This window comes from Mastigoproctus giganteus, chromosome 13 (assembly GCF_048544385.1).
Source record: "Mastigoproctus giganteus isolate SK-2022 chromosome 13, ASM4854438v1, whole genome shotgun sequence".
Classification (NCBI taxonomy): domain Eukaryota; kingdom Metazoa; phylum Arthropoda; class Arachnida; order Uropygi; family Thelyphonidae; genus Mastigoproctus; species Mastigoproctus giganteus.
Window position 1 is genome coordinate 106,495,416 of NC_143587.1, and position 25,891 is coordinate 106,521,306.

General features: G+C 36.3%; 1 protein-coding gene across 4 annotated transcripts in view; it reads left to right on the plus strand.

Annotated features, from left to right (window-relative positions):
* pns (DENN domain containing pinstripe) overlaps positions 1–25,891 on the plus strand; it is a 371,641-nt gene that overhangs the window by 146,426 nt on the left and 199,324 nt on the right. For all 4 annotated transcript variants that reach the window (XM_090388148.1, XM_090388147.1, XM_090388145.1 and 1 more), the window contains exons 12-14: positions 899–989; positions 15,131–15,256; positions 25,712–25,864. In XM_090388148.1, the coding sequence (XP_090244274.1) occupies positions 899–989; positions 15,131–15,256; positions 25,712–25,864 (370 nt within the window). The remainder of the gene's footprint in view (positions 1–898; positions 990–15,130; positions 15,257–25,711; positions 25,865–25,891) is intronic.

Consider the following 25,891-nt stretch of genomic DNA (forward strand, 5'->3'; position numbering starts at 1 on the left):
TATAGGGCTTTGAATGGTTTGAGCAAACTGATGAGATTCTTCCTCTTGCCCAGATTAATCATCTGAGGGGACATAAATTCAAATTGAGGAAAGACAGTTGTTGAATAGCTGTGCAGAAATTTCCCTTTAGCCAACAGGTGGTTTATTGTTGGAACAGACTTCCATCTGTCATTGTAGAAGTTGACATCTTAAATAAATTCAAGTCAAAACTAGACAGACATTTGGAGCTAATGGATGGGTAAAATGGGAAGGGTTTTTTTTTTTTTTTTGGCTGATGCTGTATAAGCTTGGTTTCTTGCATCACATGCCTCTACTAATGCTAATACTAACTTCAGCAACTACCAACCACATACATTAAAATCCTGTTACAGTGCACTTCTCTGTTGAATGTTAATTTTTGTTTTACTAAAGTTTTGTTCTCATGAATTCAATTAGAATAGTTTCACCTACCAGTAAAACTTCTGTACTGGTAACCCTTTTTATAAATTTGCACTAGTAATTTTCTCCCCTCTAGGAGAAGATGCAATTATTGGCACACAATCTCATCACACCATTTTTTTTTTTTTTTTTTTTTACTCTCCCCATCCCCCCAGTTTACCTTAGATTTTGCAAAATCCCGAAAATATTGATATTTCTGGGTCTGAAACTTGAAAATGTTTTGTTATGGTGAACTGTTTTGTTAAAACTATTTGTTGTGATGAGATTTTACAATGATAAAAATATGATAGTGTCAGTTTGGAAATTCAAACAGGTTTTAATATGGTTTAATTAGAAATGTTTACTAATTAAGTAATGTAGAAGTAACACTTTAATTCTGTGAAATTTGACATTATACTAGTATGAGATGTTTTTGGCTGATTAAACAGGTACACTTCATTTCATGTTTCCTGTTTTCTAGGTCAAGTAAGAAGACTAGAGTCTATTCTAGAAGAAAAGATCGACGACTGCAACATGCAGAACACCTCCATCTGAACAGTAAACAAACTGAAGTAAAAATTATTTTAAATAAGGATAAAAATTCAGTTGTTATTTGTTCCATAATTTCATTCTATAATTAAAGTATTTAAAAAAATAAAGAAAAAAATCAGTGGTGTTCCTTACTCTCCCAGATATAAGTGAATACGTTGCCTTATGTTTGATATACAATAAGATATTAGCAGACCTCAGAAGAATTAGAGTAACAGAAGAGATATACAAAATCTGATTAAAACTGAAAGAGAAGCTTTCTAGATAATGAAGAGGGATAACACCATCCACATCAGCAGGACAGACAGAGGCAGAGGAATTGTTATCCCAAACAAAGCTGATTATTTTCAGAAGTACCAGGGATTGATGGATAACATTGAAACCTCCCCCCCCCCCCACACACACACATGCTGGTGGATGACTCGTGTGGACCCCTTGAAAGCCCTCAGTGGCAACAATGTAGATCAAATATCCACAAGCACATCAATAATAACCCCCCCCCCCATTATTTTTAGAAGTGTGAATGTCCACAAATATGTGCCTTCAGTACTCACCATTCAGAAGAACCCAGGACAGGCCCTTGTCAAATTTGACTGTTAACTTTCATATCCAGAATTATCACTCCCACCCTTCACTCTTGAGACTTGACATTTTCTTGAGAGACTCGAGCAGATTTTCCATATCAAATGAGAACATATTGGTAAGGATGGCACCTTGACACACACACACATGCTTGTGGTGTGCAAGCCTGTGTCATCTTTCTTAAGATGGCATTCTTGAGCTTCATGGTCAGACATATTTTTTTTGATTTGAGGGAAATTTCTACCTTCAGAAGAAGGGGATTAATGTTAAGCATGTCCAAGTTCCTTAAAGCTGACTTTGAATTCAAAGGCTTGAGCCCCTTCTCCTATACACATTTAAGCTATGGGCCTAATTTGTTCACAATATTTTCCCTCACATGGAGACCATAGCATATAGTATTTAGGAGAGCTCTTTGCTTCTCAAACAACACGAACCAAAACATTAATTTCACCCTTCAACTGGAGAAACTCAGCACTCTACCCTTCTTGGATGTGCTTTTGTAGAAAGCAGAAAATAGAATTACCACCAGAGTGTACCATAAACCAGCTGTAATGGCATCAGCATTGATCACTTTTGTTTCCCCCCCCCCCACACTCTATCCCCTGTGCATTGAAACCAGCATAGTGAAGGTACTAATTCTGAGAACATCATAGAACTGCAGCTCCCAGCAATTAGAACCAGAGGTGACTAGATTAAAAACCTAATAACTTTTTATCTGTAAATGTATCGTGTGTATATATATATATATATATATATATATATATACACATACACACACACACACACACACACACACACACACACACACACACAAGGGAAAAAAATTCCACATCATGGTAGTTAATACCAAGAGATCACATATATTTACTGTTATGTTAATCAGTGATTACTGTTAGGCTATATAATTAGTTATATACTAAGATATTTAGACATATCATTCTCTTCTTATTTCATTATACTAAATTTTAATACCTCAGGGAGTGTTAACAAGCAGTAGTGTGGTGTAGATTATTGTTCATAATGATTAGTATATAAAGTATTGCACATACAGATTACCAATCTGAGAAAACTATCAGTGGCAGCTTTAGATCAGCATGTACAAAATTTTTAACCTTTTTCTATTGCTGGGGTTGGGCAACAGCAATATTAAACATCCCTTAGAATTATAGGGATGTTTACTAATATGGAATCATACTTCACAGATATTGTAAACCCTCCAGTAGATTTTCTCTAGTGAGTACTAGAGAACAATAGTTACCTGAAGGAATTCTTCATGAAAATCATCTTTCATATTATGAAAAAAAATCCTAATCTCCACCCATTTCCAGTGCAAGGTGAACAGAAGAAACCATCTTTTACCTTTCCATACCACTCTGAGGTAGGAAAAAAGATTTACAGACTAGCTAAAAGACATCAGGTCCAATTATTAGGCATCCCCAAAGAGGTCAGTGGAGACGAGCCCCACCAGGTGAAGTATTGGGGGGGGGGGGGGAATAGAGACCTGTTTCCTCTTGCCCCTGCTTGGGGATGGGGTTTTAAAGGGAACCGGGTTAGAGTACCCAGTTCAGATCACCAAATGGTGTGTCAGCAGCAAAGCTGCAGTATGTCTTCGTCAGTGATGGTTGTCAGGACCATGTAGTGTCGAATCTGGTAGGAATGTCGGTCAAACATATTAGCAAGATGTCAAACATATTACAGAACATATTAGCAAGATGTTCTGAGGGCAGGAACGTTTCAAATAAGTGGGCAGCTAATACCAGAGAAGCAAGCTTAAATAACTTTAAGGGGTGTGTCAGGGTAGTTAACTATACAAGAACACTGTCTTAATTGTTTATACACTAATGTCAGAAGTGTCGTCAATAAAATGAGTGAATTCAAACTGCTCATTAGGACAGATAAGGAAAAAACTGACATAATAGGGCTTACAGAAACATGGTGCCACCCGGAGATAGGGGATGACTAGTTTCAGTAGTATGTACAATGTATTTAGGAAGGATAGGGAAGATAGAAGGGGTGGTGGGGTCATGCTTCTTATCAAACGCAGCCTGAGTGCGATGAAAGCTTTCCCGGATTCAGACGTTTCACATGCTAGTATAGAATCTGTATGGTGTGAAATAGTTGGAAACAAAGGTATAATGAGAGAGTGGGAGTAATCTACAGGCCAGGTGATTGTGAATATTATAATGAGGCCCTCTGTGTGCAAATGGAATGGGCAAATAAGCATGAATGTCTTATGGGTGATTTTAATTTGCCTCTAATTGATTGGAGCAAATGGGATGGAAACTCTACATGGGGGACAAAATTTTTAAATCAACTAGATGATTGCTATTTGTATCAACATGTCAGGGAAAATAATGCTGTAGACCTCATCATCACCTATGAACCAGATGACATAATAGGTCTGACAGTACAGGAACCAGTAGCAGGAAATGATCATAGAGAGAGGTAGCAGTAGTTAAAGGCAAAGGAAAGGAAATTACAATGCTTTAAGGTGCTACATGGCCTCTGTTAACTGGGTAGATATCTCACAGAGAGCAAATACAATTGAATTATGGTATACCTTTAAAACATTAATCATAGAAGCCTTGAATGCTTATATACCATTAAAAAATGCTCCATGAGTAGGATTCCAAGTTGTAGGAATAATGAAATTGCCAGATTACTTGAGCAGAAAAAGATGGCATGGAAAAGTTACAGAGCAATAAAAAGTACCGAAGCCTATAACAGCTGTAAATTGATCTGTAATAGTGCCACAGAAAAGGTTAAGCTGGCAAAGGCAGATTATGAGAAATCACTGGCAAAAAGAGCAAAGTGGAGGGAGGGGAAATAAGGAATTCTTCACATATATAAATGCAAAGAAGAAGAGAAGGACAATCCAGATTGGACCCTTATGTAATGGACTGGGATAGTATTAGATATCCCAGCTGAAGTTGCAGATGAACTCAGCAGTTACTTTGCATCGATATTTACAGAAGAAAAACCCTTCACATCAATGAGATCTGGGAGTGAAGTTGAAAAAAATGTAATTAATGATGTTGAAATTTCGCATGTTTATTTAATGAAAAAATTTCAAGCCTACAGGCCAGTAAGGCTCCTGGGGTTGATGGCATATACCCTGTAATCTTAAGGGAGGTGGCAAGTGAGTGCATTGAACCATTGAGGCTAATTATGCAAGCATCACTGGACTCAGGAGTGATTCCGTTGGATTGGAAAAGTGCCAATGTATCTCCAGTACGTAGGGACAGTTCTAGAGTGAAGTGGGAAATTACTGACTGGTTAGTCTAACTTCAGTAGTAGGGAAAATCATGGAGACAATGATCAAAGTTGGAATTCAGGATCATTTAGATAGAAATGGAATTCTGAAGGATACTCAGCATGGTTTTGTTAAGGGAAAATCATGTTTAGCTAATCTGGTTAGCTATTTTGACAGGGTCACTCAAAAGCTAGACTTTGGGAATAATTTTGACATTTTTTATTTGGATTTCAGCGAAGCATTTGACTCAATCTCACATGAGCAGAGGGTTGTGATAAATGGTTATTCCTCAGATTGGGCTGATGTAAGAAGTGGGATTCCCCAAGGATCAGTATTAGGACCACTGTTGTTTTTGATTTGCATAAATGACATTGATGAAGGGATAAGAGGGTGTGATGTCTAAAATTGCAGGTGATGTAAAGATTGGTAGAGTAGTTAATGATCACTGCCAAGCAGAGTTTCTTCAAAATGACCTAGATAGATTTCAGAGATGGTCAGACAGCTAATGGCTTTAATCCAGCAAAGTATTGCATCTGGGGAACAGTAACCCCAAAATAACTTGTACACTAGGTGGAGTTGAACTAAAGCTGGTAGTGGAGGAAAGGGACTTGGGTGTTGTGATATGGTCAGACGTGACGTTTTCTGAGCACTGTAGACAGGTGTCAATGATTTACCGAACAATCGCTAGTAGAGATAATGATGTCATAATCCCATTATATAGGGTGGCCACTGAAAGACAAGGGTTTGAAAAGTCATAACTTGTTCATTTTTAATCTTTTTTATTTTCTTTTTTTACAGGTTATAAGGCATCCCTTGGAGATTAAAATGTGGCCACTGAAAGACTGACCACCCTTTCAGAATCTTCTGAAGCGATGTTCTGGCGATGCCTAGTTGAGCAGAGCGATGATGGGTAGAGGCAGATGGATCCTCAAGGAAACTGCCGTACAGCTTCCACCGCTGCGTCAGTGTGCACAGTGCGCTTAGGACCTCTTCCCGGAAGATCACCAACTGATCCAGTTCTTTCAAACCAGGCGATTAGGTTCCGAATCATGTTATCGCTAGGAGGACTTTAAAATGTTGCCGGTATTTTCTCTGAGTTTCAGTAATTGATCTTTCACTGGAATAGAAAAACCCAACAAGTTTTACTCTTTGCTTGGACATCATGCGTAGCCATTTTAATCTCCAAGGGATGCTCTATAACCTGTAAAAAAAGAAAATAAAAAGGATTAAAAATGAACAAGTTGACTTTTTCAAACCCTTCAGTCTTTCAGTGGCCACCCTGTATAAGGTTAGACCAGACTTGGAATACTGTGTTCAAGTATGGAGACCGCGCCTAAAGAAAGACATCGTGCTTCTTGAAAGGGTCCAGAGACGGGTAACTCGCCTTGTGAGATCGGCAAAAGGGCATCCATATGAGGAAAGACTTTGAATATGTGGGCTGCACAGCTTGGAAACTAGGCACCTTAGAGGAGACTTGATTGGGGTGTTTAAGGCTCTGAGAGGCATAAGCAAAATGGATAAGGATGAAGTTTTCATGGTTATAAATGATTTTAGAACTAGGGGCCATAATTTCAAGTTATGGGGGGGGGGAGTTGTTTAGACTGGATTGCAGGAAGTTTTATTTTAGTGAGAGAGTTATAAATTACTGGAATAAGTTACCTACATGGGTAGTAGAGGCTGTCAGTTTGGGGAAATTTGAAGGTCAGCTGGATAATTACCTACAGGAGGAGGGAAATGCTTAGGTTGTCCATTTCCTTTTCTCTTATTTATTTTTTTAATTTTCTTCTTCTTATTAATATTTTATTTTATTTTATTTATTTTTTTGTTATTTTATTATTATTTAATTTAATTTTTTTTTGGCTGGGGTAGCATAAACCATAGGCTTCCTTGCACCATGTGGCCATTACTAATACAAACTGCCCATCCTGCTCTGGTGGTGGGACATGTTAGCTAGCAGTGGGGAACCCACCAGGCAAAGGGGTGGGAGAGAGACACATTTACTTCATTCATAATCTGCATTCTCACTCTACTTCCATTCTATTTTTGTACTTTTCTTATTTTTTTTATTTATTTTTTTTACATTTTTATATATATTTATTATATTATTATTATTTTTTTTTCACTCACTGATTCATCTTTTACTTACATATCGGGGATGCAATGATGTGTGGTATAAATTTAAATACTAATTAAAACTACGGTTAGTGTATACTTAACTGTAGCATTTATGGTTTGTGTTTTTTTTCTTACATACTTACACTCTCATTCATTCTTCTGGCTTTCATTTCATTTATTCGACTCTTGCTTTCTGCACTGCACTCTCTGGGCACCTCAACTTACTGTTATTCTTCAGTTGTGGTGCAGACCAGGGGAAAATGCAGTGATAGTGTTTGTTTTGTTAGTATATATAAAGTAATGTAAGTTATTATTAACTTTGTATTCTTTCAGCCAATTACATTTGCTCTTCCACTCATTCACATTCACTCTCTCTCTTTCCCTCATGCTAGGTCACCTTCTTTCACCAAAACTGCCATTTATTCCCTTTTACTATAATTCCTAGTTCAGTCAGTGCCCAGCCTAATCATTCTGTCTTTCATTCTACATTGCATCCCCTTGCTACTAGCTTACTGATATTTTTCAGCTAATCTTCTTCCCTGGCTGCCTGTACATCTCCCTCCCTTACATGCTTACTTATTTGGTGTGGGGCACCAAGTTCCTACACATGACAGGGTAATCCTGGGGGGGGGTTATCATGTCAGGGCACAGAATACTGCTATCATGACAGTTTTAAGTCATTGTCTGGGCATGGTGTGAAACGTGGGAAATTAACTATTCATTATTGTTTAATTGCTGAGAGCTGGATTGCCATCTTTGGGTAGTTCTGTGCATTTCGAATACTTCCTATGTGAAGGATGTAAAGGCTTTATAATTTTCCTCTTCTATGATGAAAAGATGTTCTACTCCTCTGGGAAGGGGGCCAGTCTGTGCTATTAGCTATGTTCTGGGGATGTAATAAATTATATGTTCATATAGAATGTGTGCCCAGTCTTCACTCTTGCCACAGGTGCAGTTTGGGTCATATGTCAGCCCTAAGGAGCCGTGACCTGTAAATATAAATGTTGTAAAAAGTCCAGGGGCATACGACTTAGGTGGCTTTGGGCTAACCATTGCTACCTGTGGCAGAAACCTTTCAGTAACCAGACCTCTGGTTTTCTGCTCCCACTTTGTTTGCCACAGCTCACAGTGCTTTGTGGCTATTTTTTTCTTTCCCCAGAAATTCTGTGGGTATGCCCTTTTTAAATCTATAATCTTTTGCTACTTCCAGGTAAAGTTGGAGAGCTCCGGCCAGCAACTGTGCGCAGGTGTCCTTACTGTGCAGCATGCTCTGGTAATAGTGAGTAGTATTGTCCTTTGTATTGATTCTAATTTATTCCTATTTCTTACTATGGCCGAGCGGGTGAACCACACACCAGCTCCATAGGTGATAACAGGTAGGAACATTGCATGGTATATGATTGCCAGGGTCTTTCTTTTGAGCCCCCAGTCTGCTCGACTGATCCTGGCGATCATACCTGCATAATTTCTTACTTTCTTTGCCAAATAGGTTAAATGGGGATAAAAAGTTAATTTTGAATCAAAGACCACTCCAACATTTTAGTTGTGTTAATTTTGATTTGTCGGCGTCTTCTTATGTCCAAATTGCCTTTTAGAAGTATTTGTTTGGTTTTTTTCAGGCGATATTTTGAGCATGTGCATTTGTGCCCACTCCTTCAGTTGCAAGAGGGTGGCATTTGATCTTTGCTCTACAACCACTCGCGTGTTACCTTTTTACAAGGAAAATCATGTCATCTGCAAAGGCCAGGCTTTCCACGGGGCCCAGATCCAAGGCCAGAAATTCATCCAGAACAATGTTCCAGAAGAAAGGGCCAAGGATTGAACCCTGCGCGCAGCCTTTATTCAAAGGGTATGTCAATTCCTGAAACCTTGTGTGTACTGAGACATTTCTGTCTGTAAGCTGTTTATTACCTTATAGAGATTTTGTGGGGCATTTGTCTGGCAGAGTCTCCTAAGGACACTAGGCCACCAGAGTGAGTCAAATGCCCCAGCAAAGTCAGAGATTGCCAGCATATATTTCTCCTCTGAGTTTTTAACTGTTGTCAGTAGGTGGGGCATGGCATCCTAAGTAGAGTTGCCCTGCTTAAAACTGCAGGTTTACATTGCAACTGATTGTTGCAATGTAAACCTACTTCCGTGTACTATTGAGCTAATCTACTATATATTAGTCTTTCAAATATTTTCCTTAGTACAGGGAGTAGGACTATTGGTCTATATGATTTGGGATCAGTAGGCGGTTTCTCGAGGTTTTTGAGAATTAATCTTAATACAGCTTTTTTCCATATTTTTGGGAATATACCTTCTGTCATACAATTATTATATAGTGCTATTTCTGCAAATTTTTTGATAATCTCAACCTCTGAGAGGTCAAAACCTGGGCATTTATTGTTTTTAGTTTTAGATAGTGCTATTTCTAGATCTTGTATAGTAAACAGAGGTTCAATATTGGCATTGTCATATTCAGTGTTTTCTTTTATAATGTCTAGCTGGGTGGGGGAAATGATCCCCAGTTTCAGTCTTAATAATACTGTCTAAGATGTTATTTACAGAATCTGTCCAGCACTGGGTTGGGGTTCCATCTGGTTTGACAGTAGTTTCCACTATCTTAAAAACAAAGGAAACTATCTTAAAAACTAAAAATTTCTCAAATCTAGATCTAAGTTTCCCATTAAAGATAACCTGGATATAACTAGTTTTTTATATAGTATATAATATAATATAGTTAAGAATTTTGGGCCCTTGAGGTAGGCAAGTCAAGGGTTCTGACAGCAAGATTGATATTTCTATAGCGATTGCATTGTGCAGAAATACGCTCAAAAACACAAAAATATATACGAACTGTCGAGAACAAAACTCTTACCTCAAATAAATTACTTCTCTTTATCTATGGTTATCAGCCAACCAGTAAGCAAGAGTGGTGCAAATCACTGCCGATTTCAATGAGGGAGGTGCCAGAAATGTTTCCACCATGACCATCAGGCGATCATTGGCTGCAATAGGTTATGGGAGCCGCCGACCCACCAAAGTCGCCATTAATTTCCCTGGAACTGAAGTTAAACTACACCTCAACTGGGCTAAAGAACATCAGCACTGGACCTTGAGTGATTGGGGGTGGTTTTCCTGGTCTGTTGAGTCCCATTTCCTGTTACTTTGAGCAGGGTGCATATCTGGCAGAAACCACACAAAGTTACGCACCTGTCGTGTCAACAAAGAACTGCCCAAGCAGGTGGATGGTCGGTAATGGTCTAGGGCGTGTTCAACTGGCACACGTTGGGACCTCTAGTGTGTCTAGACTCATCTCTGAATGGTCCATGTTACGTGCCCATCCTTGCAGACCATCGACATCCCTTCATGGTCATTGTGCACCCACCAGGAATGGACTCTTCCAGCAGGACAATGCGCCTCCTCACAGAGCCGTGGTGACTTGAACATGGTCCGAAAATCACTCCGCAGATTTTACCACCATGGAATGGCCTCCCTGTTCAACAGACATGAACCCTCTGGAGCATCTTTGTGATACTTTGGACCCTCCACCCAGGAACGCGAGTGAATTATGGACTGTGGTGCAACAAGCATGGATGGAAGTACCTGTGAAACGCTTTTGTTAACTCGAGGACTCAATGCCTCACCATGTGACTGCCCTTATCTGGGCGAAAGGTGGGCCCTTCCAGTTGCATTAGCATTAGTAAAGGCACATTATGCAAGAAAGCAAGAATATTAGCATCAGCCAAAAAAAAAAAACCTCATTTCATTCATCCACCACTCCAAATGTTTGTCTAGTTCTGCCTTGAATCTATTTAGCCTATCAACTTCTACAATGATAGATGGATGTTTGTTCCAGCACAGCAAGCAATCAATCAACCAACTAACCAACCTTCTTAAAATGAGGCCTCATTTTAAGAAGTGTATACAGTGCTCAAGGTGTGGCCTGACCACATAAGGAGATGATAAAGGGGATAATCACCTCCTTTTTCCTGCTAGAAAAATTCCTGTATATCATTGACAAGACACCATGAACTACTCTTGCAGACTGTCTGCACTGCTCAGAAAACTTCATATCTGCCTGCACAGTTACCCCCAAGTCCTTTTCATTCTCTGCCACTGTCAGTGTATTACCACACAGTTGGTACATTACTCTGTGGTTACTGCTTCCCATATGCAGTACTTTACATTTGTCAGTCTTAAACTTCAGCCCATCTGCTCAACTTTTCTAGATCCTGTTGCAGCAGCGTACTGTCATTAGTGTCATTAACAACCCTGCTGACCTTTGTATTGTCTGCAAACTTGGACGTTAAGCCTGATATACCATCATCAATATCATTAATAAATACAGAAAACAACGGACTCAACACTGAACCCTGGGGGTCTCCACTAATAACATTAGTCTACAAAGAGCAGTGGCCATTGATTACCACTCTGTCTTCTCCTACTCAACCATCCCTTTATCCATAGCAGCAATTTACCTCCAATGCCACACTGCTCCAATTTGTGCAACAGTATCAAAGGCCTTTCTAAAATCCAAATATGATATCAAAGTAATTCTTTTCATCCAGTTCCTTTGTGACCACATCATAGTATCCAATCAAATTGGCCAGACTTTCCCTTAACAAACCCATGCTGTGTCCGAGCTATAGCTGAAGTCTTGTCTAGATGATCTTGCAATGCTTCTTTAACCTGTGCCTCCATTAATTTCCCTGGAACTGAAGTTAAACTAACAGGTATGTAATTACTTGTGTTGCCCCTTTGATCCTCCTTTGTGAATTGGGGTCACCTTTGCACATCTCCAGTCCATGGGTACCTCCCCTGAGTCCAGGGAAGCTCTCATAATTATGGCTAAGGGTTTGCTTACTTCCTTTGCTGCCTCCTTTAATATAACTGAATAGATTCCATCCACCCCAGGTGCCTTTCTTATGTTTATCCTCAACAATTTCTCCTCCACTTCGCTCTCAGTTATTACAAAATCATCTGGCTCACTGCCAGAGTTTAATTCATCTCTGTCATTTCCCTCAAAGGTAGGTAGGTATCCCATGATTTCTGTCCACTCACTGTATACACAGACACCTGACTTGACAGAGGATATCCTTGGTTGCTGATATGTCAAAAAGCTTTCAAATAACAACCAAACCTACCTTGCTAAGCACTAATAAAACTAGGATGTGGGATACAGTTGTATTTCAATTTGTATAAAAAGATGCCCATCACGGAGTCATTATAGTGTTTAATGGTTCTCAAGTTTTATTTAATGATCAAAAAAGATTGGCTATTGATTATGGGGGCGCCTCCGTAGCCAGGTGGGAAGGAGCAGCAGTGCGTAGCACACGCTTCTTGATTAGACCGGGGTTCGAGCCCGTCACCACCAAATACGGAGGATGCGGAAAGGTCAGGGAATGACCACCGCATATCCCGGAGCAATATGGCCTTAGTTGCTAATGCTCCTAAAAACCAAACAACAACAAGCTATTGATTATGGGCTCCTCTGTAGCCAGGTGGGAAGGAGCAGCAGTGCGTAGCACATGCTTCTTGATTAGACCGGGGTTCAAGCCCGTCACCACCAAATACAGAAGATGCAGAAAGGTCAGGGAATGACCACTGCATATTTCCGGAGCAATATGGCCTTAGTTGCTAATGCTCCTAAAAACCAAATAACAACAACAAAAGCTATTGATTATTTAGTTTTTTTCTGCTCTAAACATTTGTTTTCTTATGCAGTAAATAGGGGAAAAAAAAATTTTTTTTTTTCTGGAGCAGTAAACAGTTCAGAGAAATGTCCATTTGTGGTTGGATTACCCATATGTTACTTTTTAATGTTTTTTTAGATTCTCAATGTTTTAGTTATGAATATCAGTCTAATTTTTTCTGTTTGAATCAAATCTCTTGCAATTATAATGAACCAGAAAGTATTACACAGGGTTTTCTAAATGTTTGTGTTGATGTGGGCTGTATTTCAAAATTTTGCTTAAACTATTTCAGTCATTTTATTAAAGATTAAAGAGTTTTATGTAACGAGATCTTGTCTAAGCATTATATTCCTTTTTGGCTGGTTCAAATTCAGAGTAATACAAGTTCCAAAATTGAGTATTGTAGGTTTAAATTTTTGTCATCTGTCTGCATGTCATGTTCCTCGCTGTTAAAGATAAATTGAAAAAAAATTTATATCCAGTCAAAAATAACTGGTGTTAAGCCTTTATTTTTTTTATTCTACAATAAAATTTTAAACTTCTGTGACCCATTTGGTATCTGACAGACTTTTTTTTTTTTTTTTTTTTTTTGCCATCTCTCTAAATTTTTAGCAGTGGAACCATATTCTCCCATTTTATCGTTCTCTATCAGTGATCTCTAAAATGCCCCTAATTCAGAGTATTTATAAATATGAACTGCAGTATTCTATAATGAAATACCTTTAAAAAAAAATAAAGTATTTTTTAGGCTTTTGATTTTAAAGCTATTAAAATTTAGCCTGAATTCAAACATTGTCAAAGTGGAAGGTACTATCGAATGTCCTGAATATTTGCTGGTAATTATACAAAATCTTATCCAATTAGAGTATGACTTTTACAAGGGTGTTCTTTGTTTTATTTTTTGCAAAACCTTTCCTTTGTTTTTTTTTTTTTTTTTTTTTTTGGATTCAGTGGTTTCTGCATGCTGACAGCATTATAATTATGGCAGTTACATTTTCTGACAAGGAATGCATATTAGATAACTTCAATCAGTGAAGTTATCTAATGTGCTAGGTCAACAGAGGCATTGATGAATTCATCAAATATACTTAATTTTTTGTTTTGTGAATTAATTCTAGAAATACTATGTTTTATCTTCTCTCTCCAACTTATACAGCACTCAGTTGAAAGTTAACTTATTATTGCTCCAGTCACATGGTAAAACAAATTTAGGTATTGAGTCAGATGAGAAACTGTCTTAAAATTCATTGTTTATTATTGAGAAAGAAAATATTAATGGATTTGGTCAAAGTAACTAAATTACAATTTTTTTGTAATTACTTGGAAATGTACATTAAGTGACATATGATTCATTAGTATGGCTATGGAATTTTGGATAGTAAAGTGACTATACCTTAAAATGGGAGTCTTCTAGTATGATGTCACAGATAGATTATTAAGAATATGGGGATTGTTGCATTTGTGAATGTGTGGAACTATAATTTAGTGACATTACTAGATTTCCTAAATGGGAAAGATAGCAGTTTTGATGTGTAGTCCTGCAGCTGCTAGGCATTGAGGTTGAAGCCAGTTCATTGTTTCCATGTCAGTCTATTAGTGAAATTCAAGTTTTTTTTTTTTTTTTTTTTTCCCCTAACCTTTTTTTGAAATTTGTCTTGATGTGTGAATGGATTACTTCTCTTCTCTTTTTTTTGAAAGAAATTTCAATCAGTGGATAAAAATTAGATGAATATTGAAAAAATTTCCGTATCCTGGTTTGGAATTTCCCCATCTTACAATAGTAATCACTAAATTTTATGAAATATCTTTTAAAAAAAAAAAAAAAAAGCTCAGTTAATTTGAGAAAGTGGTTCAGATGTTTTGCTAATAGAGTGACATGTTTTGTATATATACCTACTTGGTTTCTAGCCAGTTGTTGGTATTCATTGACAGCATAGTGATATGAAGGGGAACGATGGAATTGTTTAACTTATTGGTGATGCTCTCCTTTTAGGTGCCTTATTTTATTATTATTATTTTTATTTTAATAATAAAATCTGTATTTCTGTATGACTTCATTTGTGTGTGTTTAGATGACATTTTGATAAGTGAGTTTTAATTGTGGTCTCCATTCTCTTTTAAAATATTTATCACGTTATTGTTTTTAAAAACCTTCAGTTAAACTTTAATTTAAAAAATAGTTTTAATATGGGATCGGTGACTGTAAATATTATTGCATGTATCTTATAGAAGTGTTCAAATAAATTAAATAAAATATCAGAAAGCTGTAATCCTTTTGTTATCTTTAATAATACATACTGTTTTATTAGAGATGTTTTGCAGACTAAGGTTTCGTTGCTTTAAAAACTAATTTTGCAGTTCTTATATTCCTCTTCACATTTAAGCATGTTAAAAAAAAGGCATAAATGCTAAGATATAAAATGCAATTTTAATCTATTTATATTTTGTGGATGAGATATATACCTTAACTGTAAATTATGATTTGTAATGCTTTATAATTCAAGTTGGTTCCTCTGTTATCTTTTCCTCTTACTAGAAATATATCCAGGAAGCCAGAAGTAAAACACTTCAACATCCTCAACTGTCCAGTGTATCACCTGCTGCTATTGCAGAAGCAAATTGGAGGTTTGTGGAAGCTTTGTTGGATGAATGTCGGATGAGAGTAAGTTCTGATGTGTATTTTGCTGACTTTTAAACTTTTTGTTGAGTTTGGAAACCATTATGAATAATGTGCTGTAAGAAGATGCCAGTCTATTGACTTTTGGTATGTCATTGTTCTTTGATATTTCAGAAGAATAACATAACTTTTAATCAGTGGGCTTTTTGTGTACTGTGGTTTGTTTTTACTCACTTGGTGCTAAATCAATTTAAAAGTTCTGTACATGTCAGGAATGGATTGAATGCTCAATGCACACTTTTCCAAAAAATTACTATCTTTTAGTAAGCAGAGCTCTTTATATGCCTTACATCTTGCTGAACATTTCCATTAATAAAGAATTGCTATATATATGAACCAGTGGTATATACTATCTTATCAGAAGTGTTGCAACACTGGGAGATATTTCATATAAGTGGCTAAAAAAATTTTGGCAAAAATTTATAGTCCCGCTTTCAGCACAGCAGATAGTCTATGTGAAGACTTTATCCATTTTTGACAAATTTTGGTGGAAATATTTTGCTATTTTCACGTAGGAAATCACATTTTGAAGTCGCCCTCCATTTTTAATTTTGCACACACCTCTCCGATTCATCTCATAGTTGCTCGGGGGGGGGGGGACTAAGATTTGTGATCTCAGTTGGCTGTTCTAATGGTAGCATGTTGTTCTGTGCAAATCAAGTCATTACTTTATGGAAGGAAGCATTGCCCTTCTTAAATATATATGGTCCTTCATTACAAAATTCCATCAGTGCAGAAAGTTCAGCATTGGTTAGATATTTCATTCATTGTATTTGTCTACAAAAACAGTGTCCAGCAGCAAACCACAAAAAGCATGCTGGCCGGAATAGTTAATGCTCCCATGATTACCAAGAATATTATGAATTTGTATGCTACATCTTGCTCATGAAAAACCATCCTGATGGTTAATGTCTTGCATATCTAACTAACTAAACTTGTACAAAAAAATTCCACATGGTATAAGTATTTTTTTTTTCTTTCCTTTACACTGCTAGACCTACTAAGTAATTTTGCTTCAGCTGTATTAGTGATTTTGTCGTGTGTTTGGCTATTTCTGATGCTTTGTTCTTGCAAAACCACTATTGACCATATCACAATTTGGCTTTAGCACTTTTGTTTTTCTACTTCCATATATATGGTGTTCCATTCAGTGGCCCATGATAACTTCATAGCCTTTAGAATTCATCTAACGATTAGTCCTATTATGTCCAAATACTTTTGGTAGCATTTGGTGTATATGTGATGTATAACATATAGCCAAAATGTGGGTAAATCAACTTAAATTTTTCTGGCTATCATTCTGGCCAGTCCTAATGAAATGTGTAGGTGCAAGCCACCTGCATTCTCTGCTTATTGGGATATTATATGAATGGCAGACCAGCTTCAATGCATAACTTATTTGGGGTGCATAAAATATTTTGCACTTATCTTACACCTCTAGGTTGGTGGTTTTTGATGGAAAAACTTTATTAGTAACAATTAGATTCTAAACCCTACACAGATGAAGTACCCTAATTTTAAGTAGAGGTGCAAACAGCTGTTCGTCAGTGTTAGCATGTGTGCAGCTATCACTGTTCATCAGTTTGTTAGGTTAGTGCATATCACATTTGATGTACATATGTAGTTGGAATTGTTTTCAGTTATTTTTTTTTTGAATGAGTTGAACCCATATCATGTCTGATAAATGCAAGAGTAAGGATGCTGAAGTTGCTAATAAAAAGTATCATACAATCTTATGGAAAAGAAAGTAAAACTAATAAAGAAATGTGAAGGTGGTGAGAAAATGACAGCCATTGCGCATATGTATGGTGTGAATCGATCAATGGTGACAACAATTCTGAAGGACAAAGAATGAATCTTGGAACATGTAATAAATCTGTGCCAGTGCAATTAACATTCATTAATAAGAAGAGGGGAGAATTCGGATGAAATGGAAAAGCTTTTGGTTATGTGGCTTGAGGATCAGAATCAATTCCGAAAGCCCATTGGTCTAAAGAGAAGGCAAAGAGTTTATTCAAAGACTTGAAGGCCAAGCAAGGTGAAAATGTCCGTGATGAAACATTTACTTCAACCATGGATGGTTTCATAAATTCAAGATTTGTTCAAATCTACATAACATCAAAGTGAGTGGCGAGTTGGCTATTATGGATACTATGGCTGCAAAAGAATTTTCTGTGATACTTGCGGAGATTATCGTTTGTTTGTGTGTTATTTGTTTTTTAGGAGCATTAGCAATTAAGGCCATATTGCTCCGGGGATATGCGGTGGTCATTCCCTGACCTTTCCACATCCTCCGTATTTCGTGGGCACGGGCTCGAACCTTGGTCTAATCAAGAAGCGTGTGCTGCGCACTGCTGCTCCTGGCTACGGAGGTGCCGGAAATTATCAAGGAAAAGGTTGCCTACCTCAACAAATTTTTAAAAATGATGCCTGATAGAACATATATATCAGCAAGGAGGAGAAGAGTATGCCTGGTTTTAAGGCATCAAAAGATCAAATCACTCTCCTATTTAGTGGAAATACTTCAGGAGATTTCAAACTCAAACCTGTATTAGTTCATCATTCCAAAAATCCAAGGGCTCTTAAAAATATAACCAAAGCTTTCACTGCTTGTAATTCGGAAAACTAATACCAAGGCCTGGATTACACTTGCTTTATTTAACAATTTTTTTTTCCCCCATTTTGTTTCCAAGGTTAAAAAAATATTGCAACCAGAACAAAGGTACCTTTTAAAACACTCGTTTTGCTTGATATTGCCCCTAGGCATCCACAAGATCTTGATGATTTTCATCATAATGTCCAGGTAATCTACTTGCCTCCAAACACCACCTCAGTACTTCAATCAGGGTACCCACGGGTTATTGCATCCTTCAAGAAATATTATCTAAGACGAACCTTCAAACGGGCAGTAATGGCAACAAAAGGTGATAATGGAGTAACACTGAAACAGTTTTGGAAAGACTGATATTTACAAGGCAATAAAGAACATTGATGCTTCCTTGTGTGAAGTAACAAATATTAACATGAATGGTGCATAGTAACACTTATGCCCCATGCGCGTTAACAGTTCTCATCTTACTGAGGAAGTCAAAGATGGGACTAATATATTAATGGATCTTGTCCAGATGGGCACACTTGAACTAGATCTGACAGAAGAGGACTTTAATGAGTTGCTAGGTTCACATACCCAGGAGTTGACAAATGAAGATTTAATGGAATTGGAATCACAGAGGCTTGAGGACAATGCTACTGAAGAACAAGTTGAAGAATGCAAAAGAATTACCATTAAGTAGATGGCAGAGGGCTTTATTTGATGGAAAACACACCATCATGAGTCCCAGGATTCAAACTTAGATTTATGAAAGTATATGCAAATATCTTGTTACGGAGTTATTTATGATGAAAAGAGGGCACATTGCAGACTTCACTGGATTATATTTTCAAGAAAACTGATAAGAAACAGGAAGATAGATCCAATACCATCAATGTCTTTAAATGTTATTGGGCCAACTTTCAAAGAAGTACCTTCCTCATCTTTCTTCAGTTCTTATGATGATTAATGATAAATTACTCCTGCTTATTTAATATAAAATAATATAATTTAAAATAATGTGATTTTTACTTTAACTTCCATTCCCCCCCCTTTTTTTCTTCTTTTAACAATTTGAGTAAAATTTTACGTAATAATATAGTAATGCGCACTTGGTACTTGTTTTCAGCACAATAATGCAATAATTTCTATTTATGAATAAATCTGACTTGTGGATGGCATGTTGGAACCTAACCCATTTGTAAGTAGGGGAGCACCTGTAATTTGAACAAGTGTTGTTTAAACATTATATTAATTTTTTTATTTTATTTTTTTACATAAAATTTAGATTTTTTGAGACATTTAGTTCAGAAAGAGTCTCAAGTTGCAAAATAAATTAAACTGATTTTCTTAGCCACTTTCATTAAGTATGTATACCATTCAGGAAATTAGAAAAATCTGTAATAATTCTATTTTTATGCAAAGCAAGTGGATATTTTCACATGATTATACAAGTGCATATCTTAGATGTGGCAATGTTAAATAAAAGAGACCTGTGGACTACAGTTGCATGCTGTTCAAGATGGAAAGTTGAGAGAGAGAGAGAGAGAGAGAGAGAGAGAGATTTATCTAAATTGCAGAGAGTTGATCTTTAGTGAATGACTGTTTGATGAAAGCTTAACAAACTATGGCATATTATATGTAAGAATTGGGGACAGTATAATATAAGAATACATAAAACAGCTTTATCTTTTGGAATAAATATTGTTACAACTGACAATGTTAAAATAAAAATTTAATAAAAGAAGAAAATATTAAAATACTGTGTATAAACAAATAAATACCATATGTAAATATGCTAAAAGCAATAAAATATATAAAAACTAAGAACGTTCAAACAAATATACACTAAGTAGTTTTCAGAATGATGTGCCATTTTATTAACTTAGACAATAAGGTATGACACACAGCCTTAAATCCTGCAGGGGTATAACATATGTGCATGTGCTAGAATCCAACTAATGCTGATCAGTGATGGTGAAAAGGAAAGGGGGGGGGGTGCAGAATAAACAAACATCATTTGGTGGACTCTGGAGATGGGATGCCACATTTGCCATGTTATTAGTTCGTCATTTCTCATTGTGTTGCAAAATGACTGCGTCCATAATACGGTATATACAGATTCCACAATTACAATTAACGTTGGACCCACCACAGCCATATGGAGTGCTTCTAACCAAGAATGATGATGATGAGCATTGTGCACATGGTACAAAATTTCAACATTGTAAAGTGCATTGTAAAGTAGAATTCACATGCTGCTCATACCAATAATATTCTGCAATGGCACAGTGGGCAAAATTGGCCTGACAGATAGCCCCCATGCCCTGGAATACAATTGCAAAGTATCTGCTTGGACTCACCGATGTAACAAACCGCACAATCTGAGCATGTAATCTGATAAGCTGAATCTGTTCATTGCACCAAGGGAATGATCGAATTGACCTTAGAAACCATCGACTGCAACTTCCTGCCAGGGAGTTGTACACAACCAATATTATAGCAACTTAAAAACACCCTGGTATGCAGATATACATGTCTCTAATTACTCGTGTCATCCTTTGAATCTCCTTTGTGAATTGGAGATCCATTTGCACATCTCCAGTCCATGGAGGACCTCCCCTGGATCCATTTGCAAATCTGCAGTCCATGGAGGACCTTCCCTGAATCCATTTGCACAACTCCAGCCCATGGGGATCTCCCCTGAATCCAAGGATGCTCTCATAATTTTTGTGAAAGGTTTACTTCCTTTGCTGCCTCCTTTAATGTAACTGGATATATCACATCTACTCCGGGTGCCTTTCTTATGTTTAACTTCAATTTCTCCTCCACTTTGCTCTCCGTTATTACAAAATCCTTTATCTCCCTATTTGATAAACTTCTGGCATATTCCTGTGTAATAACTCCTTGTGTGAATGTAGATGGAAAATATTCATTCAGATTATCAACTATCTGAGCAGGATCATCAACAGTTGAACCATCAATATCAAGTGGACCAATCTGATTAATCAACTTTCTTCTAGAGTTAATATAAGTAAAGAAGTCCTTCCTGTTTTTCATAGCATTCTTTGCCAATGATTTCTCGTAATTTGCCTTCGCTTGCCTAATCTCCTTTGTGATTTGATTGCAGACTAGCTTATAACTGCCATACGCATCTGTGTCACCTGATAATTTATTTTCCCCCCGTGCATTTTTCTTCTCTACCATGAGTCTCATTAGTTCATCTGACATCCATTTACCCTAAAGGTTGAACAATTTCTTTTTCAGTATGAAAAGCCTAGTAGCTTCCACGATTAATTCCTTTAATGCTTCCCACTTAGGATTCGCTGTTGGTAACACCATCAGTTGGTCACACTGTATAGAATTTAAAAACTGTCTGAGACCACTAGTCACCTCTAAGAAAACCAAAACCCTTCCCTTTACCCCTAATGGTAGTTACATCTTTGAGTAAATCCCACATCAGTACACTGTGATCACTGCCATCTAGTGATTCTTTTATCTGCAGATTTTTAATGCATGAATAATCAAATCAAGAGTATTACTACCCCTGGTTGCCTCTCTTACATGCTGCTATAGAAAACAATCATACAATAAATCCACAAAAGCCTTGCTGGTGTGTGAGTGACCAATTCACAAGTTCCAGTCAGTATCTGAGAAGCTAAAATTCCCCATTATAAGACAACCTGATTTACTGACCCACTCTATTTCTCTGTACAGTTGTACATTAGGCCTATAACACACTCCTACTCTCAATTTTGCTTCCCCAGTGCTTATGTCACACCAAACTGACTCAACATTGCACTGTCCACCCATATCAACTGGATACACTTCCTTAGATTTGATGTGTTTCTTAACTAACAGCATAACCCTCCCTCCCTTTCTCTACATGTTATACTCCCCAAATTCCAATTCTGTATTCCTTATATCTGTGTGACACCATATCAATGATATCTCAACAATATTGCCACCTTTGATGTCTTGACCAGCACTTCAAATTCATCAAATTTATTTTACTATACTCCTAGCATTAGTGTACATGTACCTGTTCTTTCTCTTAGTTACCCCAACACAGCCCATGTATTTATTTGTTCCATGATGACTCCCAGCAGTATTTAAAATTCCCAGCACCTTGCTTTCCAGGCTGCTGCTCATTCCAATAGCAGCACAAGAATCACTTCCACCTCTGCCTGCCTCTACTGTTAATCTATTTGTCTGTGAATTCCCCCCCCCAAAGCTAGCAGTTTTCTGGCCCAACTAACACTGCCTCGATAGCATCAGCAAATATTTTTGCACCCTTTCTATTTAAGTGTATCCTATCCCTAGAAGCAATCTCTCCTGTTAACAAGCACAGACCACGCTGAGAAAAATTTCTACTCCATGAGCCTTGCACAATCTCTTCAGTGCCGAATTGATTTATAAGGCTCTCATCATATACTCCTTCCTATTGTGTCTGGGCAGAATTGCAGACACTTTCAAATTTAACCATAACTTGACTTTTTAAATACAACTTAATTAATTAAGAATGAAAATTGAAAAGGTTAATAAATTTAATTGATTTATTGACAATACTACACTAATCTAATGCAGTGATACATATTATGCCATCTAGTTTTACATTATATCTTACTCCATCAAGTTCAAGATATATGCTATGAAATTACGCTATACCGTAATGATCACAATGTTAAATTTATTATATACTTAGCTAAGTACAAAAGATCTATTCCCAACAAGTATTTAAAACCTTCAAACTACTTATTAATCACAATTAAAAACCTACTATTCTTCTGAACTACTGGTTACGTACTAAGATATTCGCTACAAAACACTGATACAATAGCGGTATGAGTTGTAATTTGCAAATTCACTAACTAAATTTTAAAAATAAGCTTATGAATGCTACTAAGTCTATCTATTTGTAAAACACAATTTAATATGTTAATCAATTAAGAATATGACAAATTTTCAAAAAAACTTAACCTTTTGTAGGAGCTCAAATAAGTCTAGATTACAGCCTGTAATTATCAAATGCCTTTTCTTACTTCCAAGTACCACTGCCTCCATGTGACCATCAGATCAGGTAGTCATACATGGCTGTAAACATTTGTATCAAAGGGGGAAAGTGAATTTTTTTTTTTTTTTTTAATCATTTTGACTGAGTGGGATACTTGAAGAAAAGAGTAACCAATATTTAAAAAAAAAATTATAACTTAAAAAGTTCTATTTGTGACTGTGATTGAAGAGTGTCAAAATATGTTGCACAATATTGGCAAACAAGGATATTAAGGATATAAGAATGTGGCTAGAAGAATCAGATGAGGCTGGATGTTGTATATGAGTGATGGAATAGTATAGTGATGGAAGAAGATGAAACACATTTCAGTGGGTAAAAATCTATAGGTGAAGCAGCTTGCAGAAATAAAAAAGTAATAATAAAGTAAAGAAAAAAAAAAAAACAAACATTCTGAACAAGGGAAATCTATTTTTTATGTTTTAAGAGAAATAACAATGGTGTTATGAAAGGGGAATATAATTGGACCTTTACTCATAAAATTTTTGATTTCTTCAAAGAGAACAATACATTGGGTGGGATTATCTATATGTTAGTAGTTATAAATTTTTACATGTTAATTAAAATTTTATTGTTTAAGAAATTATTATATTATTCATGTTTTGTTTGATTAGAACATTTTCATAAAATTATCTTTTTTTTTTGTCATATTTGTATCCTAATACCATTGAAATTAATGTTTCCTGGATCTTGAATAAACTTCCTAGTTTTTATGAACTATGACATGGAAATATATATGCATAATTATATTATGTAATTCAGAATTCCCTTTCCCCCTATTAATCTGAATTAGTGTGGTTTATAATATCTGTATGATTCCATACTTGGTGGTGCCTCCGTAGCCAGGTGGGAAGGAGCAGCAGTGCATAGCACACGCTTCTTGATTAGACCGGGGTTCGAGCCCGTCACCACCAAATACGGAGGATGAGGAAAGGTCAGGGAATGACCACCGCATATTCCCGGAGCAATATGGCTCTAGTTGCTAATGCTCCTAAAAACCAAATAACAACAACAACCATACTTGTTCAAACTTTCACATCTTTCCTTGGATACCCTTGCTAACATCAAATGCCGTTTATTATACTAACAAAAGTTCTGCAAGAGAATTCTTACAACTTTTGTATTTCCCATCAAAATGTTCATTAAACTAATTTTTTAAGTTCCTAGCTAAATACAAAAATTAGCTAACTGCATGAAATTATATTATTTGCAGTACTGTTTACAATATACTATTTATAATTACACAAAGAAATGTTTAACTATGATCTGGGGTTCGATGCCAGAAATCATCCTTAGCAACAGCTGTTAATTCAAAGAAGTGTATTTTTTGAAATACTTTATTGCTTTAAGTAATAAACCCAGAAATGTGACCAGCGAAATAAACTGTAAGATGAAATAAAACAAGCCACAAATAAATAAAGAAAACCAGAAAAATTCAGCAAAAACTTCACTAGAGCTGAAAAAAAGGTCTGGGCAGAATTGCAACTTTCTAGTCTCTGTAGAATGTCCATCCCAGGTAATGGGACACGTTCATTCATCACCTTCCATTACCTATGACAAAATTTACCAAGCCCACTTCTTGTAGTTTGATTCTTTCTGGCACCTTTTACTAGTGAATGTAATCTATATGGTATTGAGTACATGTTCTGCTAAACATAAGCATTGAAGTCTTGTAGTCTGTTCTTTTGTGAAAGAACACAAAAACTGCATTTCTTTTAGCAAAAAATTGGAAATAATTGAAGAGGCATAGTGAAAGTTGCACAAGGGATTTGGAGAGTTTATGATGTAAAGCAGTGGTGAAAGGACTGCTTTTTTTGAGAGCACAAACTGAGATATCTTGAAATAGAAGAAAAGCATATTTATTCACAAAGTGAGAAGTGTCTCTCAGTGACTTCTGTTTATCTACCAAGAGAAACTATTGTGTTTTCAAAGATATGTTATTAGTTTGCCACAACAGCATTCATACATTCTATTTCAAATTGATAATGGTGATCAACACCTGTGTATTTTGAAACATTCCTTCATACAAATAGTAAATACTAGGTTAAAAGAGTGTTATTGAAAGAACTGATGTCAATGAGAATTAACAGTGCACTTAACGTTGTTCATGTGGACAGTACTTGATCCTAAAAAGAATGACTACCAGAAATCATGTAAAAGGTATGAATGTCCAAAGCACAAGAATCGGTTGGATGGACAATACTGTGATCCTTGATAGGATCAAACAAGTGGCAAAATTGCCTGCTAGTACTATCAGTAACAAAGATCTTTGAGACAGTGAACCAAATGAACTCAGCTGATGATGAAGACAAAAGCAGTGAAGAGAAATCTGTATCTCTAAAAATATATATTATATCTGTATATATGTGTGAATATTATTTTTTTTATTTTTTTTTTTTATGTTAGATAGAATGGATAGTTGTTTGATTTGAAAACAACACATTGTATTACTAGTATGTTTGCTTATCTATTATGTATATTTTGAGAACAGTAAATTCACATAAAATGTTTTTCTTTTTTACATCTTAAGAAATGGGATGCGTGACTTATTTGAGGGTGCAGTATTTTTGAGAAAATGTGGTATAATATGAGATTAAATTAATAAAAATTGTTAAAAATATACACTAAAACAAAATATGCTGAGACACTCACATATTTTGTTTTAGCCATAGTTATCATTCCATCTTTCCAGTATAACCTCAATTCCTAAATGGCTGAAGCAGTGTATTAAATTTTTTTTCTGTGTGTGTGTGTATTGTATTACTTTGTTTCATTTCAGGTAAAAAGAATGCTCGTGAAAAAGATGGGACAGGAAGCAGTAGAATTAGGTCATAATGATGCCAATATCATGGGTTTAGAAGAGAATACTCTCATTGCTAGTCTTTATGATCTCCTTGAACGGGTTTGGAGCCATGGGCGGCAATCTAAGCAGGTAAACATGAAAAGCATGTCATATTCA